The following is a 12,386-nucleotide window of genomic DNA, read 5'->3' as shown; positions in this document are numbered from 1 at the left end:
ATCAAATACAAGTGACTAATGTGAGGGTCAGTGCGTAGCGTAAGCAGACCCAAAACAACAAGCTAAGTTGTCACAAGCTTTTTCACTGAACACCATGTGTGCATGAACCAAAATAAGCACATAAGCTTTAGATCAGACAACCACGCGATGTCCAACAGTACAATAACTTTATATGCACAACAATCAGCTCACTACAACATTAGCCCCATCAATAAATAGATCACCAACATATCAAAGAACACATATGTATGTCCCTCATGCCAACATGACCATACACTATGAAACTTGAGAGATGACTCCAATAGCAAACAAGATGATGAGCAATTAGCACATATGACAAGTAAAATACCCAAGCAAGTGAAGACACATATATATATTTTGGATTCTAATTTTTTTTATATATGAGGTATATTGGTATCTTGGACTCTAAAATTCCTAACAATGTAATGTATTTACAATTAGTCTCTTTAATATTAATTAAATGTATCAGTATATGTCACTAGTAATATGAGATTACTATAATTATTTTTCTTTTTAATACGGATAGTACCAAATATTTAACGGTTTTGTCAAACACGAACGTGGATTTGTATAGAGAAAATACTAGAAATCGAATTCGGATACATCCATAATCCATTTGATATCTATATTAAAACCGAATGCAAGTATCCATATTAGCATTTTTAGCCAATACGGAATTCATATCTACATACGTATATGCGTTGTAGGTCGTATTCATGTGGGCCACGCCCATACTTGTTTGGTCAAAAAAAAAAGAAGAAGAAGAAGAACGGGGTGGGGCCGGGTGTGTGGAATCTGCGGTGCGGGTGCCGTGCCCTGCTTCGCCCGTTTGGTTGAAAGACTAGCTAGCATAGCAACCTATTCGTTCATGACTCTCTATTAGAATAGCCAGGGGCCTCGCTCCTCTCCACCACGTACTCCACTCCATCCATCCATCATCGTCTATCCATGAAGAGCTTGCAGGAGGAGAGGGCGGCGTTGGTGCCGTCGCCGTGGCCCCAGCAACAGAGAAAGGACGGCGGCGAGCATGATCCGGAGCAGCTGATGGATGAGGATGACGGTGACGATGAGGAGGATCTGCAGGATGAGCAGCACACAAGAACAATTAGGACGTCGACCAAGACGGCGGAAGCATCGTCATCAGCGGAGCGGCGGGTGCCGGCGTGGTGGAGGCTGCGGCGGGCGCAGAAGCTGCTGGTGCCCACCAGAGGTGTTGGCCTGGTCATCGCCGGTCTCCTCGTGCTGGTCTTGCTCCTCGTCGTCGGCGGCGGCGGCGGCGCCAACACCAGTCGTCGTCGCTGGATCCACCTCGACTATGCATCGGTATATATTAATGCACAAGATTCTTACCGTATATAACACATAATTCCAATTATTCCATCGATCGATCATAATTGTGCTAGATATAGCTGCTAGTAACTCTAAATAATCCACACATAATTCTTACCGTATAAAACACGTACTACGTGCATGCAAGCAGGTCGAATCGATCAGAAAGCATGCATGCATGCATGCATGCATGATTATTTTCGTTAATTATATGGTACGGCGCTGAGCGAAATCAAGTTAATAGACCTCAGCTGCTAGCTAAATTAAAGCTCGGGCGGCCAACGCATACGCAAGTCAGCGCGCCACGCATCATGCATGCAGCTAGTACTACTTTTTTTTCTCAAAAGAAAATAAAAAAGCTTAATTAACGACGTCGACGACAAATTAAACTACATCATATATATATATATGCTTACATACTGTAGTAGGAGTAGAAGAAACAAATTAACAACTAATACACGAGTCATGCATCCAGCATCATATCAGTTTACTTGACAGTTCCAATTCCATCGATCTCTGCTTGCTTGAGTTCTTCCGTCACGCGTAATAATATGCACGTATATATGTATCACGAGAAAAGCGTCTCACGGGATACGCGCCATATTTCTAGCTTATTTTAAATTCAGGTATTTAACTAATTATATATATATATATATATATATAATCACAAATAACTAACGAGAAAGGTGTATCCAGAGCAAGAAAGTGGCTGGTCGACGACGTCATCCAAGTTCAAAGTCCAAATAATAAACTAGCAGCGTAGTGCAGAGAAACTAGACTTTTCGACAAAATTCCATGGTTTTGACTCCATTCCCATCGATCCCTTGACTTGGCTGTCCGCTCGTCCATCCCTAGCCTTCCATCTGTTAATTACATGTACACATGACAGGGACATTAATATTTTAATTTACTAGCTATTAACAGATATTAATCCTCTCCGATCCGTTCTTAAATTACGTACAACACGTTCTAGTTTAATTTTTCTAAATAACCGTTTTATGTGTTCGTTGCAGTCGTTTCTGCGCGGCGGCGGCTTGAGGCAGCATCAATGGCCTCCTCACCACGTCCCTTCACCCGCAGCCGACCTCGTGCCCATACCCTTCAGCTGCGGCGGCAACGGCTCGGCATGTCCCCGTCGTCAAACCGCAACATCACCCCCCTCTCCGTCGCCATCATCGTCATCGCCACCAGCAGGCACCAAGTCATCATCGTCCAAGAATAAACAACCCCCTCCTCAGTGCCCGGATTACTTCCGCTTCATCCACTCCGACCTGTCGCCGTGGCGCGAGACGGGGATCACGCGCGAGGCGGTGGAGCGGGGGCGCCACCGGGCGGCGTTCCGGCTGGTGGTCGTGGACGGCCGCGCGTACGTGGAGACGTACCACCGCGTGTTCCAGACGCGTGACACCTTCACGCAGTGGGGCATCGCGCAGCTGCTGGCGCGCTACCCCGGACGCGTCCCGGACCTGGACCTCATGTTCAACTGCGAGGACATGCCCGAGGTCAAGGTCAAGCCGTCGGAGGAGTCGTCCGCGCCGCCGCTGTTCCGCTACTGCAAGGACGACTCCACGGTGGACATCGTGTTCCCGGACTGGTCCTTCTGGGGCTGGCCCGAGGTCAACATCCGTCCCTGGGCGCCGCTGCTGGAGGAGATGGCCGCCGAGATGGGTCGCCTGCCGTGGGCGGACCGGGAGCCGTACGCGTACTGGAAGGGCAACCCCACCGTGTCCGCCGAGCGCGCCGACCTCCGCCGCTGCAACGACTCCTCGTCGTCCGGCGGCACGCGCGTGTTCTGGCAGGACTGGGGCGCCGCCATCCGGGACGGCTTCCGGGACTCCAACCTGGCCAAGCAGTGCCGCTACCGCTACAAGATCTACGTGCGTGGCCGGTCCTGGTCGGTCAGCCTCAAGTACATCCTCGCCTGCGACTCGCCGGTGCTGCTCATCGCCACGCCCTTCAAGGACTTCTTCTCCCGGGGCCTCGTCGCCGGCAGGCACTACTGGCCCATCGACCCCGGAGCCCGCAAGTGCGCCGACATCAACTTCGCCGTCCACGACTGGGGCAACGCGCACCCGGAGCAGGCGCGCCGGATGGCGGAGGAAGGCAGCGGCTTCGCGCGCCACCAGCTCAGCATGGACTACGTCTACGACTACATGCTGCACCTGCTCACCCAGTACGCCGGCCTGCTCCGCTACAAGCCCACCGTGCCGGAGAACGCCGTAGAGCTGTGCGCCGAGACCGTCGCCTGCCCCGCTGCGCACCACAGCAACAGGAGGGAGTTCGACTTCATGATGCAGTCCAGGGAGAGGTACATCGCCGACTACCAGCCCTGCACGCTGCCGCCGCCCTTTACCGACCGTCACATCAGGGAGATGACGCGAAGAGACCAGGAGGTGCGCGCCAACGTGCACAAGATGATGACCACCGTCACTCCATGACGTCACCAATTAAGGGATTCTCTTGTTCTCTATCTATCTATCTATCTTGAATATCCACTTCGTTATACTACGTCCTGGTCTCTGTCTCTATAATATTAAAATATCAGTTTTCATGGTCTTATTTTTTGAAAAAATCTTTACATTTATTTCAAATCAACTCACACTCTAAAGCATCAGTTTTTGTCAGCCGTCATCTCAAATCGAGACCGAACGCAGGTTGTCGCGTGCGTGAAACCGAAACCGAGAAAGCATAGTATTTTCCAGATTTTCCGGAACTGAACGCAGATCTATCGCGTGCTCCGTGCTCGTCCATTTCGCTGATATGTTTTCAAATTTCGAGACCAAACATGACAGGCTCTCATGTTATAGCTTCATCCACATCGTTAGGGAAGAATTGCTTCCATGTGCTGCGGCTCTTCCTGATGTGTCTCCTATTACTAACTAGTGTCTTGCGCGCGCCTATACGCGTAGTGTTGTGTGTTTTGTAATTTTGCAATGTTTGGATTTAATTTTTAATTTACATGGGATGCCAACAAAAGGTGCATTGTGTTTCTTATATGCATTTAGATGCATGTACAAGCTAGTATTATTTACATGTCACAAATAGCATTCATAGTTTTATAGCCTCCAGCATAGTTCTTGGTGTAAATAAGATAAACACATGAATTACTAAAGATGACGGATAAGGTTGCGGTTCGTATTTTTTCCCTAAATTTTGGTTTTTGATTTGGAGCTGGTACCTTCTGGTAGAGCAAGATATTGTCGGCATCTAACATTCCTACAAAGCAAGTATGAAATAGTTAAGCATCCTAACACTTGTAAAATAGCAAAGCTAAAACAAATTGGTTACTCATATAAACATTTAAATTATACAATTAGGACATGTTTGGCTCCAAACTAATAATGAGGATGTAGCAATCTGCTAAACTTTAGCTCTATGGATATAAATAGGTCTAGATAACATATGGGAATAAACTTTAGATTGTTTCTAAATCCCCATTATCTTACTATCTACCCAAATAACGGGGGCTCACAGGAACATTACTCTCCACTTATTAATTAATCCATTAGTTATGGATCTGAAAACCAGTTACACCACAACCTACTATCCACTCTGCTAGGCAGTAGTTAGTAAATATTAGCTAAATAATGATAATTTCCTATATATGAAAGCAACTAAAAAACGGCGCTCCCTATCCTATGTTTGGTCAGTTAATTAATTAGAACAGCAAACAACTTTTGTGTTGGGTGACCAAATGCTGCTATCAGTGCTAATATACAAACACATACAATTTTGTAATATGTCCTGATTAATAGTTACAAATTTAACAAAGCATGCAAATTGCCATATGAAAACAGTTGTAACATATTCTATAGCTGTTTTATAATTATGACCAATAGTTTTCATTCCAGTTTCTTACATTAAATTATCAGACAATAAAGACAAATATAAGTTGACAATCCAGTTATGCAGTAGTTTTAGCTTTAATGTATCCTAAATAATGACACGTCACTTTTTCTCTCAAGCACCCCCATCCAAGTAGCACATTCCATGTCCAAATTTACTGGAGTACAAATTACAAACAATTCAAGCAAATCAGACTTGCCTTCTGCAGTTGCAGGAACCAATCGTCGTCCTTCAAATTCTGCTCCTGCTCCCCGTTTAAGCTACTCACCTCTTCCTTTTTCACCTCTGCACCACCAGAGCTCTGTGATTAAGCAACACACTTGAAGTCATCACCTTCGTCAGATGTTGTTGGCCCATCCTAACCATTTCTGAAGCATGAGACGTGCCACAATGCCCATCCCTATAAGCTCAAAGGAAAGAGAAAAGACGCTCCGGATTATTCCAAGACCAAAAAAAGACCATGAGTAGCGGTCGACTAAGCATATAGCATAGTCAGTTGATAAGCAACATTGTAGTTCCTATAACAAACTGGATACACTGATCACTCCAATTCCGAACGCCAACCTGTAATCAGACAACACACGCAACAAAAATGGATGTCTGAAGCCCAGATTTAACCAGCGAAATGCAAAATTCAACAAATCCAAGCAACAAAAGAGAGCAAATTATGTACTATTGAATGAAGATTTAGTTTGCGCAAACAGCTACAATCGAGTGAACAGATAGATGTACCTTCGCTGGAGCCCCACACCGAGGCCTGAAGCCAAGCAACGGCCTCACGGCGATGGAGGAGGGGAGAGGCAGGAGCCAAACCCGGAACCTTGGAGCGGGATGGACGAGGCACGAGGCGGAGGACATGGGTGCTGTGGGTGTAAATAAAAGGGATTCATGACATAAGGAATAAATCAAGATTGGCTCCCGGTTACCGTACCAATTCTTGCTCGCCCATCTCTCCCATCAGCTCACTACATCTCATCTAGGTCGGCCTAGCCCTAGCGAGCCATGGTGGCTGCTGCTGTGGACCAGGCGCCACGGTGGCTGGCCTCTGCCGAACCAAGGCGACTGACACGGGAGCACTCCGTGGGATCGTTCCCCAGCCTCATTACATGATGTTTCTAGACAGCAGCAGACAGACTGAGAGAACACATAGGAATGTGTCTTCTTCCTCTCGCTTATGGGGTGATGCCTTTTAGGCTTCCACGGAGAGGAGGTCGTGGAACCGTGGGTTCCTCATTCCCAGATTCGGCCAATGCGAGCAGAACAGCGGCATTGGGGGCGGGGATGGGATTCCTGGCGAAGAGACAAGGGAGGGGAGGGGATGGCGATGTGAGCACAGTTGCGGTGTCGTGGAGAGGGGGAGAGGAGGGGAAGGATTGGGGATCTCGACACCTTTAGATTCGGCCGGAGCCGGCACGGTTATGGAGTCGTGGAGGGGGAAAGGACGTAGGGAGGAGGAGAATGACTCGCATCTGTTGGGAGCGTCAAGCTGCTCCATCGTCGTCGTTGTAGCGATCGCGGTCGACACCCTCTTGGCCTCTTCACCATGGATAGTGCCACCCCGGCAGCCGAGAGGGATCCGCCGGCGGGAGGGGGGAGCTCCTGGCAGGGTGGGGGATCCGCCAGCGGGAGGGGGGAGCTCATGGCTGCGTTGGAGATCCGTCGACAGGAGGGGGGCGGAGCTCCTGGCGGGGTGGTGGAGTTGCTGGCACCGTGGTCCGTGATGGGAGCTAACGGAGCTCCTGGCGGGGAGGTGGAGGGGGGCCTTCTCCGGTCCAGAACCTTCGCGAGCATCGCAGAACGAAGATGGGTAGGCAGATTTGTCGGACGTTGATGCGCGATCCGACAGCTGAAATTTTAGACGCTGACGTGGATAGGCTAGGGAGCGCCGTTTCTGACCTGCTTTCAAATATAGGAAATGTCACTACCATAAAGGAGACAGCCGTTGTGGTCGTTAGCATTTTATTTAGGTACATAAAGGAGACATATGTTTAAACAACTAGTCCATGTAAACATGGTCTACCTATATCTATACTACTTTATTAAGAACCTAGTGATACCACGGCTTCACCCCCTCAGCGCTGACACTCTGGGCCCACCTACCACACCGCACAAAAAATAATGCAGAGGGAGCAGTCGAATCCACGCCCTTGCTTCAAAAATTTAGGGCTAACCAGCAGTCCACATGCACCTTAGTGTTTAGAAATAAATAATAATTATATTTCAATAAATATCTCAATGCTTATTTATATGATACTCCCTCCGTCTAAGTATATAAGGTATAACCACATCTGATTCAAAGACCAAGGAATATATTTAATTCTCTTTATACCACTGCATCGATGTATGTATGCATAGAGAGATCTTGTCTTATATTATGGGACAAAACAAAAAGTGGTTACACCTTATATTATGAGACGGAAGGAGTATATAACAACCATAGCAAAGCACAGGCAACTGGCTAATATATTATACACGCATGACACACCTATGGTGGCATTAACGGGCGAGGAGAGTCGGGTTTAGGGCATGCGTCCATTTAGGTTTGTTTGGTTTCTAGAGACTAATTTTAGTCTATCTAATTTATTTTATTTTGGTCCATAAATTGTAAAATACAGAAACTAAAATAGAGTTTTAGTTTCTATATTTAGCAATTTAGGGACTAGAATAAAAAATGAAGGGACTAAAAATTATTCCCTAGAAACCAAACACCCCCCTAGAGAGGACTAGTTAGGTGCTCGTAGGTTGTTACAATTTCCATTATGTTTGAGTATAAAGTATGAAATACAAAGACATGTGTATTTTGTTGGCTATATGGTTGTGGATGTGGGTGTTGAGCACCACGTTGACCGAGCGGACGGTCCGGCCCGGAGGCCGGACGATTCGCGGTGGTGGCGTGGATGGTCCGTGCGCGCAGAATCAGTTAGGATTCCGAGTTTCTTGCGGGATTTGTTAGCTAAATCTACGAGATTAACTCGGGAACTGACTTGTAATGGGTCCAGACCTCCCCTTTATATATATGAAGGGCTATGACCGATTGAGATCCCAACAATCAATCAATATACATCTAGTTATTAACATTTTGCCCTAGGAGTAGACAATAAATTAGATTCCTCTCTCTAAATCTTCACCTCTCTTCGGCTTTACGTCGATTAGAGGCATCTTAGGTGGCCTAGGATCTCTCCTCCCCAACGGGGTTCCTCCTGGGAGCGAGATTCAGGCGTCGTTGGCAAACTTCATCGCCCCTACGCACGCGCGGACGTCTGACCGCCACACGCTGACGGTCAGGCTCGTCAGGCAGGACCCTAGCCCCTGCGTCAGGTCGTGGACCGTCTGCGCCTTCGTAGAGAGCACCACTGTCGATTCTCATCACAGTGATTGACGCCAGGATCGGCGCCAACACACTTTTACGGTCCGCAGCTGCGCAGAGAGTACCTAATTCCTCTGAGGGAGGCATGATAGAGAAACTTAGGGATCTCGACAAGTTAGGACAAGGGTTTACATCAGTCGATCCTTTGGAGGAGATCGACATAGAAGATGGTAAAACTCCGAGGCCGACTTTTGTAAACATGTCACACCCGGATTTAAACGGTAAAGCCGGGTGCGTCTCATATGTGCGTCAAAGAAGAACATCACATATAATGACAAAGTGTATAGAGATAAATGTCATAAATATCATTATTACATAGCAGAAGTATCTTACAAAAATAGAGGATAACAAAAAAGCGAACTAAATATTATTCCTTGGCGCCATAAGGCTGACTGGAAGACGCCACCTAGATCAACTTGTACTCCTCATTGTAGACTTCCTCATGAACCACCTGTTCTTCTCCTGTGGGGGTTTATATAACGCAAGAGTGAGCTCACAAAAGATCATAACTCAACAAGTTGTGGGGAATAATATGCATGGACTCACCAAAGGTAGGAGTTCATGTGAAGTGTAAGGTTGATCAACAAATAATGGTTAAAGCTGAGCATTGCTTTTAATAAGTTGGTCAAATTTTATTAGCAATTACTAAATGTAAGTATAAACCAAACAAGAGTAATAATAGATCAAAATTAATAATAAACCACTATGCGATGCAAAGGACCAATTAAATTTAATTCCATACATTACTCATGTGAGGGTCTGAGCCGCTCATGATTATGAGCACAACTGATATACCAGTTTTACACTCTACAGAGGTTGCACATCTTTACCCACAAGTCATGTTACCCATCTGCCAAGGGGTCATGAATCCCATACACCTCTACCAAGAAAGTGAGGCAGAGTAACACTACGAGGCCTTTACAAAGTTCCACTAGTTTCAGAAAACCCGCTACAGTTCTAGGGAGCGCAACATAGGAATCCCCCGTCTGAAAAGCCATCGCAACAAAATCAACCCGAGAACCTCCCTATACCGACCACTCCCCTACTGCCCTTGCCCCTTTCGGGCAAGGTAGTCCTCCACTAGCTTTCCTAATTAGTCAGCCAAGGGCGTCCCATACCACCTTTGTTGTAGCACTGTTTTCCCGGGTGGTCGCTCCATGTTCCAATTAACATAATGATCTTGTCATGAACAGTAAATAACAAATTGATAATAAAAGCATGATCATGAATAATGTGTATTACCATATAAAGCAATAGCAGGTACTACCCAAAAGTTCAGTGGTAAACAAGGTATAACGATAGTCAAACTGGGGTGACCTATTGGGTCCCATCAAAATTAACCTATGTAGATCATAATGATTAACAGGAACATTATTGGGTAAATAGAAGTGACCAAGGGCACAACTTGCCTTCAACAAGCTCCTGCTCAGCAATTTCCACCTGCTAAACACCTGGGTCCCCGGTCACTTGCTCGTCTACGCACGGATTTAAATACTCTAGAACCACCTCTTGTCCGACCGATCCAAATAGGACGACCCTCACTACGTCGTCCCGAACCGGTACTCATCAGCTAATCTGGACCGCAGATCGCGCGATCAACGTACCCTGTCCAACTTGGCTTTCCCCAGTCGACTCTGGCAGCGGCGCCCACCAAACGGCGGTGGAGCAAGGTCAACTACCGACCTAGTGCGCAAAATCCAAAGGGGAGATGTGCTATACGCAGGTGAGGGTAACGTGAACAACACGAGGGACATCTCACCTGTGATTCCGGTGCAGAGATCCGAGGTGACGACGAGGCACGGCTCCACGACGGAGGAGATGCGCCGTGCGACGAGCAATCCACTCCGCTATGTTGGTCTTCTCTCCCAATTGCCGACGCGGACGACTTCCCCAGGCGTAGGCGCACCTCCTTGGTCACACCCCGAGGACGGAAATCTGAAACCACCGAGAGTCACCGGCGGCGATCCAAGTCCCTCCCTCACGGTCTCCCTCCCTCCCTGCGACAACACGTTTTTCGGTGAAGCGCAGACGACCAACTTCTAGGGGTCCCAGGCTGGGCAGCGGGGCCACTATGTAGAGCAGAGAGGGGAGAATAGGAGAGGAGCCGATCTACAACAACCCGACCGAAGCGCGTGGCTGGTTACGGTCGAGCGGGATGACAGGTGGCCCCAACACGTCATAGGCACAGGTGAGTCTCCGCGCCGGCCCGCAGTGACTGCCCTGAGAGCCCCACCAGTCAGCGACATGTTCAGCGTGGATGGGTCGAGGTAGCTGGGCCACGCGGAAGCCACACTAACTGGGCCAGTTGACCGGATTCAGCCCAAGCGCGGCTGGAATCACTTTTTATTTATTATTTTTCTTTTCTGTTTCTTTTTCTTTTCATTTTTAGATTCCAAATTTTGAATTCAAACTTTATGGTGAATTTTGTACTCAGACTAAATGTACAATTTGACATACCAGTATGGAATGAATTTATTTATTTATATATTTATTTTGTATTGTGTAGTATTTTTCTCTTTCCCTTTCTATGTTATTTCCAACTTCTAAATTGTAAATTAGGTTAAATCCCAATTTGGACATTAATATATTTCTATTAATATTGCTAGTATTAAATGCACAAACAAATAAATCCAACATGATGCATGGATTATTTTAGGTGTCATTAGTTAATTATTCACTTTAAATATGGTTATTCACATGTTCTAATAATTGGGAGACATTACATGTAAGAAGATCAACCTTCTCTTATTATTTACAAGTTGGGTATTACAAAACAAGACCCTGGAGGCCGATCCTAGAGATGAAATGATCGGCCTATTAAAAGAATATTCTGATTGCTTTGCTTGAAATTACACTGAGATGCCAGGATTAAGCCAAGAAAAAGTAGAACATCGGCTGCCTATTAAATATGGTTTCAGGCCTTTCAAGTAGAAACCAAGATCATTTCGTCTAGACTTACTCCCACGGATAGAGAACGAAATCCACCGGTTGTTAGAAACTATTTTTATTAGACATTGCAGATACGCAGAATGGGTCTCCAATATTGTACCGGTGGAGAAGAAAGAATCAGGTAAGCTCAGAGTGTGTATTGGTTTCTGCAATTTAAAAAGAGCAACTCCTAAATATGAATATCCTATGCCTATAGCCGACATGTTGATTAATAATGCATCAAGAAATAGAATGATTAGCTTTCTTGATGATAATGTCGGATATAATCTAATCTTTATGGTCGAAGAAGATGCGTCTAAAATGACCTTTATATGTCCGGGCTTCATTAGTTTATTTGAGTGGGTTGTCATGACATATGGTCTAAAAAATGGTGGTGCTACTTATGAGAGAGCTATGAATTTAATCTTTCACGAGTTGTTGGGAAACACTGTAGAAGTTTACATCGATGATATTGTAGTCAAATCGACTGAGTTTAGTTCTTATATAACTGATTCATGCAAAGCCTTTGATAAAATGCATCGGTACAGTCTTAAAATGAACTCACGTAAATGTGCTTTTGGAGTGTCGGCTGGTAAGTTCTTAGGATTTATCATTCATGAACATAGTATAGAGATAGATCCCAACCGAATTTAGTCCATTCGGAATGTGGGAGCTCCAACTTGTATGCTTGAGATGCAGAAGTTCCTCGATAAGGTAACTATTTACGGAGGTTTATTTCTAACCTAGCCGAGGATATTGATGCCTTCACTCTTATCATTCGGCTTAAAAATGATGCCGAATTCACCTGGGGGCAGAACAACAAGAAACATTTGATCTTATTAGAAAATATTTGTCTTCGACTCCCGTGTTAAAGGCACCATAAATAGTAGTGCTA

At 46.1% G+C, this 12,386-nt stretch overlaps 1 protein-coding gene across 1 annotated transcript; it reads left to right on the top strand.

The window, feature by feature from the left end:
- The first annotated feature begins 910 nt into the window (after nucleotides 1–910).
- Nucleotides 911–3,897, top strand: LOC100283078 (uncharacterized). Its single transcript, NM_001155980.2, has 2 exons — nucleotides 911–1,344; nucleotides 2,364–3,897. Exons 1-2 carry the CDS (start codon nucleotides 970–972, stop codon nucleotides 3,786–3,788), a joined length of 1,800 nt encoding a protein of 599 aa, NP_001149452.2. The 5' UTR covers nucleotides 911–969; the 3' UTR covers nucleotides 3,789–3,897.
- Nucleotides 3,898–12,386: the final 8,489 nt, after the last annotated feature.

Source organism: Zea mays, chromosome 4 (assembly GCF_902167145.1).
Source record: "Zea mays cultivar B73 chromosome 4, Zm-B73-REFERENCE-NAM-5.0, whole genome shotgun sequence".
Classification (NCBI taxonomy): Eukaryota; Viridiplantae; Streptophyta; class Magnoliopsida; order Poales; family Poaceae; genus Zea; species Zea mays.
Note: the sequence above shows the minus strand (reverse complement) of the source record. Positions and strands in the feature narration are given on the sequence as shown.

What these genes read in the sequence shown, in the direction of transcription:
- LOC100283078 (NM_001155980.2), top strand. Translation starts at nt 970, where the DNA reads ATGAAGAGCTTGCAGGAGGAGAGGGCGGCGTTGGTGCCGTCGCCGTGG. An exon ending in TCCACCTCGACTATGCATCG is followed by an intron (nt 1,345 to 2,363) that starts GTATATATTAAT and finishes TGTTCGTTGCAG; the next exon opens with TCGTTTCTGCGCGGCGGCGG.